The 19,696-nt window shown below is 41.4% G+C and overlaps 1 protein-coding gene across 1 annotated transcript; it reads right to left on the bottom strand.

Moving 5' to 3' along the window:
• Positions 1-4,579: 4,579 nt before the first annotated feature.
• LOC121594383 (uncharacterized protein K02A2.6-like) lies at positions 4,580-12,895 on the bottom strand. Its single transcript, XM_041917572.1, has 2 exons — positions 11,384-12,895; positions 4,580-6,748 (listed from the first exon to the last, which is right to left on the bottom strand). The coding sequence occupies exons 1-2, from the start codon at positions 12,813-12,815 to the stop codon at positions 4,839-4,841; spliced, it is 3,342 nt and encodes a 1,113-aa protein (XP_041773506.1). The 5' UTR covers positions 12,816-12,895; the 3' UTR covers positions 4,580-4,838.
• Positions 12,896-19,696: the final 6,801 nt, after the last annotated feature.

Raw genomic sequence — 19,696 nt, 5'->3', positions numbered from 1 at the left:
CCGCCAACATGCGAGTGAGCGGAGTAATGCTAAATAACAATCCAGGCCACACCAGATGCACCGACCGTAGATACGAACAGAGTCAATGCCGTCACAGTGGGCTAAAACTCAAAGATTCTGTAAAAAATTGCCCGCAGTATTTGTTGTTGTTTTTTACATTTATTTTCGTTCTACTAAAACACATAGTTTTGTCAAGAATTATCAAGCTACATTTGGAAAAATAACCCAACAAACCCAAATGTATTAATACTTTGCAATGCTGTTACACAACCACTAATGTTAACTCAATTCAGTTCACTCCACTGTGCTAGACATATAATTCCATCCGATGAATTCGACCTAGAAAAATGTTAGCCATTTTCATCACAGTTGAAAATTTGTTGTGGTAATAATACTATTTACAGGGCAGGGGAAACTCTCGCCTTTATTTTCTTTCTCTATTGCTGTTTGTCTTTCTCTCTCCACGTTTTATTTTGCGCAATGTTCTTGAAATGTTTCAAGTAATAATGTTCATGAAACTATACATGCAAGGACAATAACGGTTCAATGTCTGGTGATACGTGCAGTAGGATGATTCTAAAATAAAAAAAAATCGAAAATACATAAAATACCAAAAATTTAAGTTAAAAAAATGCAAAAAAAAAAAAACAAAAAAAAATATGCATTGAAACCCTGAGGTTTCGTTACTAACTTTTACAATTTTAATAAAAGTTTGAATGAAAGAAGCAATGACATAAACTAAGTGTTTTTATTTTATTTAGTTTTTCTTATTGCCTGAACATGCAAAAAATAAAATTTAAATGTCATAGTTCGTGATTAAATTTCACACATATGATTAAAATCACTATTTTTCCAACCACCGTTTCCCATAGTGCAGCACCATCGGTTGGCGAGAGCAAAGCGTTCGCGGACAAACAGCAGTATAAAAAGCATCAGTGAAAGCCTTTCGTTGGCGAAAAATATTGCATTGATTCTGCTTTTCTTTGCACATAAGAGCTTAAACAACAACTTATTCCATTAAACAATGCGTAGACATGATTTAGCAGTTATTTACATACTTTCTTTTAATTATATAAATTAACCTTATATGGCTGAAATAAAATGGAAAATATAATATAATTATTATTAAGTAATAAAATGATTTGTACACTTCAAAAACAAACGACATAATCAACCCAGTAGGCCCGTGTTCAGGAAAAGTGTTCCTTAACATTGCTTTGCGAAACAATATATACATAGGATAATACATATAGTTTATATCCCCTTATTTTGGCATGATTTACCCTATGGATTAAGAAACGAGAAAACCTGTAGACCTCTAGGAAAACAACAATATTCTGATAAATAATTTTTCTTATTATTTGGCCCAACAATTGTAACCGATCTAGGCCCACAGCTAAGGGAATATGGAAACTGTGACATATTGTTTAAAGCCATTAAGGCTTGATTAGTACGGGGTTTAACCCTCGACCTGTTAAGTTGTGCAAATTGACGACTGTAATTCTGATGAATTATCATTCGCTTATTGTTTGAATCAATCAGTAAACAACAATTCGCTGCACAGAAAGGGACAGCGCATACCAAGAGCCCTGGAACTATAAACCTACTACGGAAGCAAATGGAATAGACACATTTTCTATTGCTTTAAAGTTACTCTCTATTCAAGCAACCTGAAAATGAAAACACAACCAGTTTTTATTTCACTTCTCCTGATGCACCAAATCCTCTACCAAAAACCACGCCACATCTATCTATGCACCAAAACCTGCTGCATAAATGAAAGTAGATTCAAACAGCACGTTGTTACTACTCGTTGGTACCGGTTATTGGCGTTTAGGTAAGCCATTCTAAGACTCCCACGGAAAGGCCCAAACAAATGTAACAATCCGCGACACCTTATTAAAGATATCTGTTGTACGCGATGCATACGAGCAGTTTGGTGTGTAAATAGTACCAATACCACGACAGCATCAGTTTGAAAACATGTGAAGAATCGAATCGAATTGAAAAAACTTTATATCGAACCTACGGAGGATGGCATTGGTGTTCCGGAGCATAAGACGGACAAGAATTGTGGTTGTCGTGGTCACCAAAGGTACGAGACAGCAAGATAGGTAGCCCGTCGAAGGAGCCGCTGGTCGGGATAGGTTCATAAAACCCGTCCTGAAATCCAGCTCAAGACCTCATTCGATTCCCGCGCAAAAGCAATTCAGAGAGCCATCTGATTGCAACCAGTCTGGAAGATAGGAATTGGGTAAATAGGTTATTGCCATCCACGAGACCATGTAGCGAAACTATGGAATATTGCTACAGATGGTAAAAGATGTTGAGGTGAGTAATATTATACCTTTTTTTGAACTCTTAAAATACTATGCGTAAAATCTGGCGTATTGTCCAACAAAATTTTGATTACATGTAATAATACATTTCGTTGTTTCTCTCGCTTCACGGTGAAATCGGCTGCCAGTTGGAGAAGTTTGGAAATGTGGAAGTGGAAGTGTAACAAGAACATGTGGAAGTGTAACAAGAACTCTCTTTCCAGCATAATCAAACATGTTTTACCTAATATTCTTGTGTGTTATAATTTGTTATAACTCACGCATTTATTTATACACAAAATTATACTACATAAACTTTGTGGATGAACCATTCATGATAAATAATAGAATGATTTTTTTCATTAAATGGTGTATAATTTACAGTATTTTTTATCCGTTTTGCTAATTTTGTTAAAATATTTACACATATTGTAAGCTTCTTCTTCTTCTTCTTTGGCTCAACAACCGATGCCGGTCAAGGCCTGCCAACACACTTGTGGGGTTGGCTTTCAGTGACTTATTGATTTCCCCCCATAGCAGGATAGTCAGTCCTACATATGGTGGCACGGTCTATTTGGGGCTTGAACCCATGACGGGCATATTGTAAGCAAGTGTGTCGAAAAAGTGCATTAATTATATCAAGAATTTAACACTTGTTTGCATGCTACTGGTGAATAACAATTTATAACCGTTTTTTACCTTATTATATGTAAAGGTTGTTACGCGGCATGAACGAACTTTTCCATATTATGGTACGAAAAGTGAAATAATTAAATCCAGGATCTGTTCCGCTGTTTAACATTTCCTACTAGACATTTTGAGCAATTAGATGTATTCCTTGGCATAAAATATACAACACACTTACACGCCTTATATTCCACGTAGTCATATGGAATTCCTACAAGTGGCTGCAATAGGCAGGATAAACTCTCGCCTTTAGGAGCAAGTAGATCCAGACAAGCGAACATGAAACACTCGCCAAGATCTTCTCCTGCTGGCAAAATAATTACAGTGGAACCCCTCATAACGAATTTAATACGTTTCAATGACTCGTTATGTGGGAGGCTCCTTTTTATATAATTTGTATGAAAAGTAAAATAATTGATAACAGATAATACAAGTGGAGGTATACAGAAAATGTATGAATCGCAACCATACGGAACACCTCCAAGTGGCAACAGTTATGCATGCGAACAGTTCAGATGACAAATCAGTACAATTTTCTCCATCAATTGTCAAATGAAAAATAATTTGCAATTTTTCAAAAGTTTTAAATCACTAAAAAACAGAAATAACCTAATTTTATTCACCAATTGCATCAAACAAGTAATAAATTACATAAATGAACTAAATTCAATAGAAATCATTATCAATCGAGTAAATTTTGGCTATAAAACGTGATATTCGACTTACGCAAAAATCCGAGTTACGCAAATGTCTCCGGAACGCTTTATTCGCGTAACTCTGGGAAAGCGTAACTGTAATCAATTCTTAGTATCGCAATTCTAGTATTCGCCTTCACGACCAAGTATATCAATAATGCATGCAAGAAAACACTTATCAATACACCTCACACTTATGAAACACATGCTTCTTAGGGAGATAAACTACATACTAAAATCCACGACATACCCACTTCCACAAAGCCAAAGAGAACCTCCAATATTGTCAGATAAGAAGGAAGGATATGGAGCAATTAAACTAAAGATTCTACTTCACTTACTCCACCTGTCGATAAGCGCAGCAAACCAACGGTGTGTTTCAATTGACTGAGGATCACGTGGACGAAGAGAACGAGAGAGAACATACAGCAAGATGGACGAGAGTAAATCAGGAGCATCAGTAACTTAATCCAATATGCCACAAATACAGCATGCATGAAACACTTGGCACCGTATGCTTAAATAGTGAAGATTGAATAATTGCAAACGCGTTTCATAGGGAGGTACTGGGGCAGCACCGAACAAACGACGAAAAGCAATAACACGCTGAATGCTTTAAATTCTTGAACAGCCGTCGATAGTGGGAGGATTCTAAACGATGCTAGCATATTCAAGAATAGGCCTTACTAAAGCACAATAAGGGTTTCTAAGGCAGCTTTGATCTCTAAAGATAGAGGTAAAACGTAAAATAAACCCAAGGGTTCGATTAGCTTTTAGTAGAACCTCATCAAACTGCAGTTTAAAGTTAAGACGACTGTCAAATATAACACCATGGTCACGGATAGACATAACACGATAGAGGGATGAGTTAGAAAGAGTATAGTTAAACAAAATAGGAGAAATAACAGAAACATTTTCAGGGCACAGGCGAAGTAATTGGATGAACACCAATGAACAAAAGCATTGAGGTTGTTACAGTTCAAATGGAGAGCAAATAAAAACCAACTTGCTCGTTTGGTGGTTAACTATGAACTGATTTATTACTAAAGAAGGCATAGGCTACTATGCCTAGGAAACGAAATTCTGCTGAGGCAAAATGCACTGTTTCGTAGTCATAGCCTACTACATCTCCCCCTTTTTAATAAAGGTCGTATGATGAGAGCCATCGAGGGATTCTCGGTGTTCGTACGGAACGACGTAGTAAGCTTCCGATGGATTCGGATGCGACGGATTCAGATGCGATAGATTCGGCTGTGACGGATTCGGATGCAATGGATTCCGACGCTGATGCAGATGCTTGTTCATTGGTTGTTGGCGGGTTAAAATCGGTTGGCGGGTTTTCAAAAACAGGAACATCAGCTGGCATCGTAGAGTTCAAACTAACAGCAACATGATTGCCGGCTGGTTTCACTGCAGCAGTAGTACCAACTTCTTCTAATAAAACTTCCCATGGAAGTTGTTGTTGTTCTTGCCCAGGGGTTTCGGAACCATAGCGAGAACGCATTTGGTTGACATGCGATCTAACCAGCTTCTGTCTTCCATGCAAGTCAAGCGACACGACATAGTTAACGGATCCTTTTGGTTCAATGACTCGACCAGGAACCCACGACTTTTTGTTGTGTACGTGTTGTTCAACATACACCAAGTCATTCTCCACAAATGAACGCTTGACCGCTCCATGCCGTTTGTTAAATTGTTCATTTTGTTTGTGATTAACGGCTGCAGTTGGAGGGAATGGTTTCCTCAACAGATCCAAAGTAGTGCGCATCGTTCTTTTTAAAAACGCTTCGGCTGGAGATGTTCCCTTAGGTGTATTCCGGTTGGGTGTTGATCGGTACACTGAAAGAAACGTCTGTAGATGCTGTAATGTTGGTGATTCCCCGTTACCTATCTTCTTAAGGCCGCGTTTGAGGGAATCCACGAAACGTTCAGCTTGGCCATTCGACTGCGGATGGTATGGAGCAGTACGAATATGGATGATGCCATTCTCACCGCAAAACTGTTGAAACTGTCCGCTCGTAAACTGCGTTCCATTATCTGAGACTAGCGTGTCTGGATTGCCGTAACGGGAAAATGTTTCACGAAGAAGTTCCAAAGTTGTTGTCGTGGTGATGGATCTAGTGCGAAAAATTTCGGGCCACTTAGAGTAGGCATCTACAATCACGAAATAGTGATGTCCGTCGATTGGGCCAGCGAAATCGACGTGTACTCGTTGCCACGGCCGGTCCGGGAGAGGCCATGATTCCAAAGTTGCTTTCGTCGGGGCCTTCGCTGCTTCGGCACATGCATTACACTGACGAACGAATTGCGCCACATCATCGTCGACATTCGGCCAGTAAATGTAGCTGCGAGCCAGAGACTTCATCCGCTCCATTCCTGGGTGTCCACGATGTAGCTGGCGGACGATTTGCTTCCGGAATTTTGATGGAATGACGATTCGATCGCCGAACATGACGCAGTTATCGACGACTTGAAGTCCCTCACGTCTGACAAAGAACTTCTTCACATCAGGATCGGTGATTAGCTTCACGCTTGCTGGCCATCCTTCATTGATGTAACTAATCACTTGCTGCAGAACAGCATCCTTACGTGTCTCAGCCACAATCATCTGATGTGTAACTGGCAGATTGTTGATGGAGTCTTCGAGAATCGCCTTTGCTTCGGATTCGACATAGACGGCAGCTATGACATAATCCTCATCTGGTCTGCGCTGTGATGACATCAGCCGGGACAGGAAGTCTGCGTAGCCGAAATTCATCGTCGAGATGTGCTTGATCTCGAAGTCATACAGGAGAAGTGTCAAAGCCCATCGTTGCAGACGATTGGCTGTGTAAACTGGTATTCCTTTTTTCGAGCCAAAAACTTTGAGCAGCGGTTGATGATCGGTTTGGAGAGTGAAATGCCGTCCGTACAGCATCTTGTGGAAACGGGTAACAGCGAATATCAACGCTAATGCCTCCTTTTCCACTTGACCGTAGTTCATTTCCGCTGCCGTCAGTGAGCGAGAAGCATGTGCGATTGCCTTCACCTCACCGGTCGGGAAACGATGTGTAATGAGTTCTTGGATAAAGTTACGGTCGCCATGTAATGCGATGATCGTACAACTGTACTTCGAGTACCGTCGCGGTAGGTCAGTGTTTCGCTGACATGAGCCGAGGTGGAATAAAACTTCGTTCGAGCGGACTTTTCGACACTTGATCGTCCAGGCGATCATAGAAACCTTTAGGAGGTTTCCCTTACTGGAAACGTTGGAGTTTAGAGGCCTTACCTTGGGTAGGGGGACATAACTAAACTCTTTAAATGAGAAGTCGATAGATGTAGGATGGGCATAGTCCTATCCTGACAGTCCGAACGAATCTGACTTGCCACGGTCGGAATTGGTTTTATTTATACTCAAATTAAGTTAAGGGTTTCGCACATTTGGTTCCGGGTTTTATGTTGGAAAGTTATTGTTTTCACTCAGCTAGTTACGTTTGTCTTTTGTTGACAAGAACGATGGTTCTTGTCACTAAGTTCCTGTTTTGGGTTTAATGCATAAACTGTTCCTGCTTATGTTGTACGTTTCGGTTGGTTCTGTTAAGTGTGTCACAATTGTTTTTATATGAACGGTGTGGCCTGAGCTCTTCCGGGTGTGTATGGTATGATCTGATTTGCTGAGTGTTTTATAATGGATGTGGTGCAATGGTGTGATTTGGCTTTTCAAAGTGTGTTGCTATGTGTCTATGGCTGATAGTGTGTATTACAATATGTTCTGTATAGCAGATATGCTACACCTCCTCCCTTTAGGAGAATAACGAAAATAATGAAATTGTTTGAAGTTATTCTTTTCATTTAATTAAACTGAGTATTTGTTATGTTTTTTTTTTTTGGTTTACTAATTAAATCATTACTTATCTCTTAAGGTGGGTAATATTTTATGTAAATAGATCTATTATCTAGAGATAAAGAATTGTGAATATTTAATATTCTCCTAAAATATTTTGATTTTCCTATGATTCCTTTGTTGGGTTCGTTTCTAGAGTTTTCTGCTTTTATAGATCTTATGACTTTTTGCATGGAGATAACATTATGAAATTTTTCTTTGAGGTCTTTTAGAATCTTGTCGTAAGTAACATTATTTCTTGGTTCTTTTACATTTTCTTCACATAATATGGAATAATTCATTTTTCTAGCCTTATTATCGTGGCAATATAATTCATTGTTTAATTCATTTATATACTTTTTCTTTGATTTGATGTTACGTTTTATTTTCTTTAAATGTTTTGGCTCAGTTGCATGATTGTCGTTGCAATTAATTTCATCACTCATTTCCATGTTGTCTAGCAGTATTAAACTATCTGTTACTTGTTTTTCAACCTTATTTTTCTCATTGTCATTACTTATTGTAATCATTTGTATATGTTGCATGTTTTTATGTTTATAATCATTGTTAGTATCATTTTCATATTCTTTTGTGAATTTATCGTTCTCTGTCATTATTCTTTTTGAGTCGTCTCTTGACCTTTCCATATCATTATTTGTTTCATTATTTAATGTATGTCTTCTTTTTAATTTATCTTCATATTTTCTGTCATTATAGTTTGCTTTGCTGTTATTATTTCTATAATACTTTTTAACTTGGTCATTTATTTGACTAGTATTTCTATAATCTTCATCATTTTGGTGGTAAATATGATTCTTATGTAATTGATTATTATTATTGAACTGTTCATAATTTCTGTTCTGTTCTGTTCTGATGTAATAACATTGCATATTATTGGATCTGCTCTGAATATTATTGTTATAATTGTATTCGCGATTATTATATCCTTGGTTAACTTGACTCTGACTACTACAATTGTTTAACTGATGGTGGCGTTTGTAGAAACTGAAGTTGTTATTCTTTCTATAACTATAGTTGTTGGGTGTTGTTTGAGTAGTTAATGATTGATTCAAATTTGGAAAATTTTGGTAATTAAGCTGGTTGTTTTGTTGCGGGTATTCATGGTTTAGACTATAGCCATGTATGTTAAATTGATAACTATTTTTATTTATTTCCTCGCATTCATTTTCCAATACCTTTTGAGTTGCATCTGTTATCGTTGAGAAAGTACCAATCTTCAAGATCATTTTGGTTTCTTCATTTGAAATTTTTTGTTTTAGAGTTTCTATCCCTTGTTTGATTGCCATATCGTTTGCAATTTTTTGTGGGAATTCTAATTCTAGGTAAATTAAATTGAGTTTTTCTGTAAGCCTTTCAACTTTCTTGCAAATTGTTTGTGTATCCTTTGATGTAATGGATTTCAATTCCACTATAATCCTGTCGGGTGTTAGTTTTTCTTTACATCTTCTTTTTATGTCGTTTATAAGCTCTGTAAAAGATGTAATATTGCTAGGTAGCCCTATTCTTGCTTTACCAATCAGTCTGGTTCGTAGGAATTTTATAAGCATCGCTTCATGGTTTGGATTTAGTTCAAACAAAAACTTTGATGCGTCTTCAAATGTGTCAAAAGTATCAGAAGAACCATCGTACATTGGTACAAGACCTATGGCTGTTTCAAGATCAAATTTTGCCATTTTTGTTATTTTTGTTAGTTTTAGTTCATTTAAGTGATTTTAAATTTTAAATTGATCGATATTTTACTTTAAGATATTTTTTTTTGCTGTTAATTTCTAACATGGTCCTTAATTTTTTTTCATTCATATGTTATTGCTTTTTGTACTGGATTTTTACGCCAAATATAGTTTTCTGGAGGGGTTATTAAACCTTCTTGTCAATCTAGTGATCTAGTAGTTATTCTTATGTAAGATAAAATCAGTATTGAAAATAGATTTGTTTGATACTTCTTGAATTGTCAGCAAGTAATGACATTTAAATATGTTATCATTGATATTGTTAGTTTGATTCTTTTGTGTTTCTTTGCTATTAGGCATATCTTATGCATCGCAAGCTCTAATGCTTGGCTTATATTCGTATTTACGTTAAAATTTGATTTTGTCATTTTTGCGTCTTATGTTTGATGTGTATTTATTTGATATCTTATTTACATCTGTCATGCAAGGAAAATATATTCTTAAACTGTTTTTTCTGCTGCTTTTGCAAATTTATGCAGCCTCATCAGTAAATTTTGAATTTACGGTACCTTTTTAAATACATAACATGTATTTAATGTTGCTGCTGCTGATGATGATGCTACGCTGCATTTTTACCGGTGCAAGGTGTTAAATCGGTGCTAGGTACATACTCGATGTTAGATGTGAAGTTCTGCGATGTCATCAGTCGACGCTTGATGTTCTGTCGGAGTTGGGACACTTGTCCATTCTTGCGTGCCAATCCATATTGGGCAGTGGGCTCGCCTTGTCTTTTGGTCTTCCACGTTGGGAACGGTTGTTCCATACAATCACGCTGACCACAGCTTGTTTTGCACTGCACTTTTTTATCCCATATCACTTGCTCCAAGAATCATATCGATTGCTTTACTGTACTGTGCTGAACTTGGGTTGTTGTTAAAAGTTAGCTTTTTTTCTATAGTTTCTCATTTCAAGGTTACTCTACTAGGTAAACCAATCGCATAAGCGTTAATACGTTTTTACACATTTGGGTAGGTTCTCACAACACTGTATACGGTTAATGTTTGTTCATCAATTAAACATTCATTTCGCACTTACACTGCACTAAATGTTTTTATTTTTCATTCTGCACTGTACGAAACTTGCTTGTAGCTGTTCTTTCATCGTTATTGCTTTTGTTTACATATGGGTTTCTTGCGCCAGCTGCGTTGATGAATGTTCTGTAAAAAAATTGCACATTTGACACTTTTTTTTTCACTTTCCGCCGAATGCCAGTTATGGTCACAATACTTTTGGTTCGTCACACGACACTTAAGCTTTACGTTACCGTTGTACGTATCACATTTTACTTGAAATAATTTGCTTACACTTCTGCCTGTCGATTGCAGATTAAGGTCACGGTCGCCATGTAATGAGTTCTTGGATAAAGTTACGGTCGCCATGTAATGCGATGATCGTACAACTGTACTTCGAGTACCGTCGCGGTAGGTCAGTGTTTCGCTGACATGAGCCGAGGTGGAATAAAACTTCGTTCGAGCGGACTTTTCGACACTTGATCGTCCAGGCGATCATAGAAACCTTTAGGAGGTTTCCCTTACTGGAAACGTTGGAGTTTAGAGGCCTTACCTTGGGTAGGGGGACATAACTAAACTCTTTAAATGAGAAGTCGATAGATGTAGGATGGGCATAGTCCTATCCTGACAGTCCGAACGAATCTGACTTGCCACGGTCGGAATTGGTTTTATTTATACTCAAATTAAGTTAAGGGTTTCGCACATTTGGTTCCGGGTTTTATGTTGGAAAGTTATTGTTTTCACTCAGCTAGTTACGTTTGTCTTTTGTTGACAAGAACGATGGTTCTTGTCACTAAGTTCCTGTTTTGGGTTTAATGCATAAACTGTTCCTGCTTATGTTGTACGTTTCGGTTGGTTCTGTTAAGTGTGTCACAATTGTTTTTATATGAACGGTGTGGCCTGAGCTCTTCCGGGTGTGTATGGTATGATCTGATTTGCTGAGTGTTTTATAATGGATGTGGTGCAATGGTGTGATTTGGCTTTTCAAAGTGTGTTGCTATGTGTCTATGGCTGATAGTGTGTATTACAATATGTTCTGTATAGCAGATATGCTACAGATGCATGATGACAGCGCCAAGACCATACTTCGATGCGTCTGCCGCGACGATGATCTCCTTAGATGGGTCATAGTGAGTAAGCAGCAGGTCGGAGAGTAAAATGGTCTTGAACTGCTCAAAAGATTTCTGACACTCTTTTGTCCAGTTCCAGCGAGCATCCTTTTTCAGCAGGTCATCCAGGGGAGCCCTGAGGTGCTTCATCTGCGGAACGAATCGACCATAATAGTTGATAGCTCCGAGGTAGGAGCGAAGTTGCTTCACGTCCTTCGGGGGTGGCATCTTGGCAATGGCTTCTGTTTTGGACGGGTCAGGCCGAACACCGTCCTTGTCCACGATCAATCCAAGGAAACCGATCTGGGGAAGCGCGAAACGACATTTTTCAAGACGTAAATGGAAACCATACTCACGGACGCGTTCGAGAACAGCATAGAGGATACGATCGTGCTCCTCTTTGGTGCGACCAGCAATGAAGATATCATCAAGGTAGGGTTTCACTCCAGAAATGCCAGCCACCATGCTGTCGATAATGCGTTGGAAAGCGCCAGGTGCCGACTTGACTCCGGGAGGAAGTCGGTTGTACTGGAAAAGGCCGCGATGTGTATTCACGGTAAGCAGCTTGCGCGATTCCACCTCGACCTCAACTTGTAGATAGGCGTCTGATAAGTCAAGATGTGTGAAATAGCGAGCCCCAGCCAGCTCCGCGAAAAGATCGTCAGGATGAGGTAGAGGATGACGGTCACATTCCAGCGCGTTGTTCAGCCCCGTAGAATAATCACCGCATACACGGACCGAAACATTGTCCGATTTCCGTACGACGACTATTGGTGCTGCCCAGTCCGAGAATTGAACTGGAGAAATTATACCGTTTGTTGCGAGCCTTTCGAGTTCCGCATCTACTTTGGGAAGAGCCGCATACGCCACTGGTCGCTTCGGGCAGTAGCATGGACGGGCATCAGGCTTCAAGTATAATTTCACTTGCGCTTTTGTGCATCTACCCAGCGTGCTTCGAAATACCTCCGGGAACTGGTGCTTGAGGCGATCAACGTATTGGTCAGAGTTTTGATGTACGACGTTGACCAAGCTGTTAATCGGTACGGACCACAGATCAAACAGATCAATAGTATCGATTCCCAAAACGTTGAGATCGGCGCTATCAGAGATGAAAATGCGCCCTGTCTTGGTCACGTTATTGATAGTGATTTCGGCTTGAAACTCTGCGAGGAGATTCAAATCACTACCAGACGCTGTGACAGCAGATTCATCGGTCGGTTGAGTGGGTGGCCGTCCGATGGTAACCCATGTTTCGTTCGAAATGATGGTGATATCGGACGCCGAGTCGTGCTGAAGCTTGACTGCTACCCCGTTGAGCTCGACCGAGACGAATTTGCGTTTCCTTCCGACGTTGCGAACATGGTAAATGCCATTCGTCTTCATGTTCTCTTTGGGCTTCCATTGCTTGAAAGGCTTTGATACAGCGGGCTTACTGCTTGAACAGTAGCCTTCTTTATGTCCTTGCTGCTTGCATCTAGTACACGTGTGTGACGCAAACGGACATTCTCGAACGTAATGCAGTTCCCCACATTTCCAGCAGGGTGTCTTGGGCACTTTGTTGGTCTTCTTCGAAGAGGTATGATTCTGGTTGCGCGCAATGGCGTTGACGGAGCAAGCCTCCTTGTTTTCCACCATCTGCGAGTCATGCTTGAGGTTGGCCACACGATGACATTCTTCCACCAGGTTTTCCAAAGTCACCTTACTTGCAGCTTCTCCATGTTCAACAACTGCAGTTTCATCAGCTTCCAGTTTCGAAATCAATCTAGCTCGGATGTCCGCATCCCGTGGCGATTGGAGTCCACAGACAAATCGGAGAGCTTTGAATTGATCCGACGTGAGCTTGGAAAGTTGAAATGCTTCGCAGTGTTTGTTGATCATGGCAGCATACGAAGTAAAATCATCCGCGTCACTCTTGGCGTACTGCAGGCACTGGTAACGGGAGTGAAAAACCGACTTCTGGCGACCAAACAACTTCTTCAGTTTTGTAACGGTCTCATCCAGAGAGAAATCGCGAGGATGCTTTGGCAGAATAGTGTTCACGTACTTATCGTGCAGAGGGGTGCTTAATTTGCGTAGAAGCAATCTCACTCGGGCGGCGTCGTCTAGAGAATGACCATCCTGAATGAAGACGTCTTCGTATCTAGCGTACCATGCATCAAAGAAAACTCCTGCGTCCGGATCGTACAGGAAATCTTGGATTCCATTTGCCAACGACTCGATTGTCTTCTCGCTTCCGCTAGCCGCCGTCGAAAAAGTTCGATTTGCTAAATTTTCGATCTGCTGCTGCTGCTTCGCGACGAGATTCGTGAGTTGGACGATGGCGTTTCGCAGATCCTCTTGGGACATTTTCGTTATTTGATGTTTTCGCTAAAAAGATCTTCGAGATGCTTCTGAACTTTTCCTCGTCGCCAAATGTTACAGTTCAAATGGAGAGCAAATAAAAACCAACTTGCTCGTTTGGTGGTTAACTATGAACTGATTTATTACTAAAGAAGGCATAGGCTACTATGCCTAGGAAACGAAATTCTGCTGAGGCAAAATGCACTGTTTCGTAGTCATAGCCTACTACAGAGGTAATGCTGAAGACTCAAACAATCGGAAGAAGAAGACAAATATAAAAAGATTTTGATATCATCCGCATAAAGGAGATGACCATCAGGAGGTAAAACGTTACAAACATCATTAATGAACAAACAAAACAGAAGTGGGCTTAGCACACAACCCTGAGAGACACCTGACGTACAAAAAACTCTTCAGATAAGGACGAACCGGTTTTAACCCTGCAAGATCGATCGAGTAATAAAGGGTTAAATAAGGTTAAATTAAGACAATTTAGCTAATAATAAATAATAACCAAAATAAGACAATTTAGCTAATAATAAAAAGTTAAGTAAACTATCAAATGCTGCATGAAAGTCAATGTATATTGCATCAAGTTGGGTACCGGCCTCAAAAGATCTAAAAATATTGGAAACAAAAGACATGAGATTAGTTGAAGTAAACCTACCAGGCATAAACCCATGCTATTTAGAGCTAATAGCGGAACTACAACTATGAAATATGGTTGGAAGAATACATAGCTTAAAAGTTTTAGCTGTTGCGCAAGTTTGGGTTATCCCACGATAGTTTGAAACAATGCTACGGCATCCCTTTTTGTGCACTGAAAAAGCCAACAGAATTTCCAAAGAGCAGCCATCGTATACTGACCGCCTTCGCCACCGTCAGGATGCTCGGTTCGCCGTACAGCTCAGCAAGCTCGTGGTTCATCATTTTCTTCCACGCTCCATGCACGAACACACTGCCAACGATGGTCCGGAGGATGCGTTGCTCAAACATGCCTAGAGCGTTTGCTCCGCTCGGATGATCCAAGACTCGTGTCCATAGAAGACCACCGGGCGAATCAATGTGCGAAATTTTCCGGATCTCAGCAATCGGTGAAGCCCATAATATGCACGATTTCCCTGCACAAAGCGTCTCCTGATGTCGCTGCTGATATGATTATTGTCAAACATCAAACGCCTTGTGTGTGGTCGAAGATTCTTTGCGCTCCGGAAAGTTTTCAATATTATTCAGTGATTGTGACATTTTCTGCACAACCTGTCTGCTTGCGCAGTGGATCCAAGAACCTGGTTTTCATTTACAATCAGATCACCCACCTACAATCACCTGGGAACGATTCCTGGCCTACAATCAAAACATCGCTTCAACATTCACTGTACCACGAACAATGGCCGGTATCTGTTCCGCCTGTGCCAATGATATCGTAGCTGCTGATCGCGTTGTGAAGTGTCTGGGTTGGTGCAACTCTGAGTTTCACTTCTCATGCAGCGGACTTTCTGAGGAGCTGTATACGACTATTAAGTCCTGTGCACAACTTTTTTGGGCCTGTAAGGCCTGTGTGAAATTTCATAAGGATCCGCGTACGGCCGTCTTGAGGTCTTTCACCCCCTACACCCACTCTTCTGTCGACCTATCGTCCTGCATAGCCGACCTTTAAGCGGGCCTCCGTAGTGAACTGTCACAGCATACCACAGCTATTAAGTTTGAGCTTCTGGAAGTTTTAAAGGAGGAGATCCGTTCCTGCTTGCGTTCGACGCATGCCGCCACCGATTTACCGTCTCAATGGCCCTTTCATCACAATCCAGCGTCGTCTCACCCTAAATTATTTAATTCAGTGGTCAAAAATATCCCTGGTACAATTACGCCCACACTACAACAGTATCCATCATTAGCCGCTTCTCTTAGTGTTAGTGCGAACGAACCGTTATCCTTCACCAATATGCCACCAGTTTACAACCCGCAGACACCACTACTCAGAGGATCGGGATCGCCGCTCGATTCTGACACACTAGACACCATCCCACACACTGATACGCGAATGTGGCTATTCTATACGCGTTTTTCCCCAACGGTTACCACTGAGCAGATTTCTCTCATGGTGCAAGTACTTCTAGCACTCGATCAGCACGATGTGTTTGTACACCGTCTGACGAAGCTTGCTGCCGACACTAGTACACTCTCATTTATCTCATTTAAGGTGGGCATACCAGCCACTCTACGCAACAAGGCTCTCTCACCTGAGACATGGCCCTCTGCTCTTACCTACCGAGAGTTCCGTGACTATCGGACCAATAATTATAACACTAATACCTGTGCAACAACTGATACAAATTCGATGCTCGATCAAAACGTTACTCTCGCTACCGACACTTATCATAATCCTCTCTCACATTCTGGAGGGAGTGCGCCGATACCAACCACTACAACAGATACGCTCGCACAGCCCGTTACGATTTCCTCACCTGCCATGACCACTACAGATACAGCTTTGTTTACAAACGAACCACATCTTGACCTTAATGAGCGAATGCTTGTTACCACCACACCTACCAGGTCACCTCCCGAATGCTTAGCCGCTCCTAAAAAAAGACCGAAGCGCGGAAACGCTAAACGGACCGATGAATCTGCTGACGCTGGCCTGTCGGACGAATAGCAATCTAGCACTGCATCCGGCGATGCACCTCGCTCAGCTCATCCTAGTCTCTCTATCTACTACCAAAATGTACGTGGTCTACGAATGAAAACTACAAATCTTCGCCTGGCGCTATCCGAATCTGAATATGATTTTATCATCCTCACTGAGTCTTGGCTTACTCAGTCCATACCTTCTTCGCTCCTCACTGACGATCATTATCATATCTACAGGTGCGATAGGAATCTTTCCAACAGTGCCCTCTCACGCGGTGGGGGTGTTTTAATTGCATGTTCCTCTTCAATACCGACATGTGAAATCGCATCGCCTAATACCATACTGGAACAACTTTGGATCAAAGCATTGCTGCCAGGTGTCTCTGTTTACATCGGCGTTGTTTACATTCCGCCTAGTCATGCGAATGACCCCGCAGTGATGAACGCTTTACATGATAGCGTACGTGAAATTTCAAGCCGCATTAAAGAGAGCGATTTATTATACGTCTTCGGAGATTTCAATAAACCTGATATCAGATGGGAGCTGACTAATACATCAGAAGCCACCGATTGCTCTCCATGTTATTCTGTCATGCATTATGCACCTTTATGCAATTCCGTGGCTAATACCGATTTCGTTGATGGGTCGCATAGTTGCGGTTTATTTCAGTTGAGTGGTATTGCAAATCAATCTGGGCGTCAATTGGATCTGGTCTTCGCAAACCTAGCCGCAACCAATATTTTGTGCGACTCAATCACACCTCTGTACTCTGTGAATGGTACTTCGGCTCTAGTGAACTCCCTCCCATACGTAACGCACTATAGTATTCCACTTCTCAGTGAGGACTTTCATCATCCTTCATTGGATATGATGATTTACTATCCCGCACAATTATCCCACACCACCAACAGTCACACTCGCAGTACAGTCAATAGAAATTTCTTCAAAACGAATGTGGAACGAATGAATTCTCTTATTGTGTCGTTTGACCGCAATTTTGACTACTCCAACTTTGCCACTATCGACGAAGCCACCGATTTCTTTAGCGTTTTTATGCGCTCAGCGAATAACTCCTGCGTTCCTGTTGCTCGACGAAAGTTTGGCCCCGATTGGTCTAATGCATCTTTAAGATGGTTGAAAAAAATAAAATCTCTACGCGGATTACAGTAGAACGAGATCATCGCTGCATAGGAGAATTTTTTCGATGCACTGAACAATTATCGTCGTCAAAATCGTGTGCTCTACCGATCCTTCATTCGCCGTACTGAAAGGCAACCGTTTTCTAAGCCAACACGGTTCTGGAGCTTCTGGAACAAACGGCGCAATATAAGTAGTATCCCTCCGTCAATGAGCTACAATAGCGAAAGTAGTATCGATACATCCGATATCACTTTCGCCAATCGTTTTGCTGATGCATTCACCCTTCCTGTTCACAACCCTAACACACTAGCAGAGGCCACTCGCAATACTCCATCGGATGCTATCGATTTTATTATACCTACAATTGACGAAGCATTAGTTGCGCGCACACTCAGCGATATAAAACCATCTACATCATCTGGACCTGACAATATTCCCGCATACATTTTGAAGCACTGCCGTCAATCACTCGCACCCATTCTTGCCAAAATATTTAATGATTCCCTTATGCGTGGCACGTATCCTACGTCCTGGAAACACGCGCGAATGGTTCCTATCCATAAGAAGGGCAGTCGACTTCATGCTTGCAATTATCGTGGCTTTGTTTCCCTATGCGCTTGTGCAAAGGTGTTTGAGCTCATTCTATACAATCCGCTACTCACAGCAGTTCAAAACTATATGAGCCCTAGTCAGCATCGATTTCTCCCAAGGAGATCTTCCACCACAAATCTTGCTGAATTTGTTGGTTTCTGCTTCAACCACATGGATCGTGGTACTCAAGATGATGCAGTATATATCGACTTCAGGGCTGCGTTCGATAGTATCTCTCATGATATTCTACTCTCGAAGCTAAAAAAAACTCGGTTTCCCGGACTGGCACATCACCTGGCTGCGTTCATACTTAACTGGTCGTTCGTACTACATAAGTGTTGCAGTCCGCCGAGACTGCAGCCTCTTCGCACACTCGATGCTTTCCGGGAACTGACAGCATTCGATGTATAGCGAATATAGTCGTCTCTTTCTCTCTCTCTCGTGCATGATCCATTACGATCGGGGATCCTGCGATGTAACGAACACTCGGGATCTTATCTGCACCAGCAATAGACGTGGCTAGCGCGCGCGGCACCGTATTCCTTTTACTTTTATCATTTGATCGTTTATATATATATATGTTTGTTAAAATAAAGTATAAGTCAACAACAACATAAAAGTGGCGACGAGTTTAAGTGGAAACGGTCAACGACAAGTAGGGAAACGCCGCAGAATGTCCAGCCCAGAAGAGACGCCGATCATCGAGGAGCAACGTCGTCTCTCACAAAATGGGGTCCTGAACACAGGGTTCATTCACCCCCAGCCACCGCAGCACACGCCATCGGATTCATCGCCGCTGCAGCAAACGCTGCAGCTTTTACAACAGCAATTTGCCCAACAGCAGCAGCAAATGGCACAGCAACAGCAACTGTTATCGCAGCTCGTGCAACAACAACAGCAGCAGCAGCCACCGATCCCCAATCTGCAATTTGTGCCAAAACCGAGCAACCCGGAGTTGATACTGGAAGCCCTCGCCGGTAATATTAGTGAGTTCCGGTACGATCCAGAAGCGGGAGTAACATGTAGATTTGTTTCGTGAAAATGCTTCTCGCTTGGATGACGCCGCCAAGGTTCGACTCCTGGGACGTAAGCTTGGAACCGCTGAACACGCCCGGTTTAGTAATTTTATTTTACCGCGTGCACCGCGAGATTTCAGCTTCAACGAAATGGTGGAAAAGCTTACCGTCCTGTTCGGCAAAATGGAGTCGGTGTTAAGCAAACGCTTCAAGTGTCTTAATATTACCAAAACGCGCACCGAGGATCTGCTAGCATTTACCTGTCGAGTCAATAAAGCGTGCGTCGATGCAGAATTTTCTTTGATGACGGAGGAAGATTTTAAGTGCCTCATCCTCGTATGCGGATTAAAGGACGAAAGCGTACAGGACATAAGAATGAAACTGTTAGCCGCCATTGAAGACAGGAAGAACGCCACCCTAGAGCAGCTAGCAGCAGATTGTCAACGTTTGGTGCGTGTAAAAGCTGATAGCGCTATGATCGCTACGGACACTAGTGAGCGAGTACAGGCAGTGCAAGCCAGAAACAACCCCCAGTGGCATCGAAACAC

Source organism: Anopheles merus, chromosome 2L, assembly GCF_017562075.2.
Source record: "Anopheles merus strain MAF chromosome 2L, AmerM5.1, whole genome shotgun sequence".
Classification (NCBI taxonomy): domain Eukaryota; kingdom Metazoa; phylum Arthropoda; class Insecta; order Diptera; family Culicidae; genus Anopheles; species Anopheles merus.
Note: the sequence above shows the minus strand (reverse complement) of the source record. Positions and strands in the feature narration are given on the sequence as shown.

What these genes read in the sequence shown, in the direction of transcription:
- LOC121594383 (XM_041917572.1), bottom strand. Translation starts at nt 12,815, where the DNA reads ATGAAGACGAATGGCATTTACCATGTTCGCAACGTCGGAAGGAAACGC. An exon ending in TCTTGGCGCTGTCATCATGC is followed by an intron (nt 6,749 to 11,383) that starts ATCTGTAGCATA and finishes AACTCATTACAC; the next exon opens with ATCGTTTCCCGACCGGTGAG.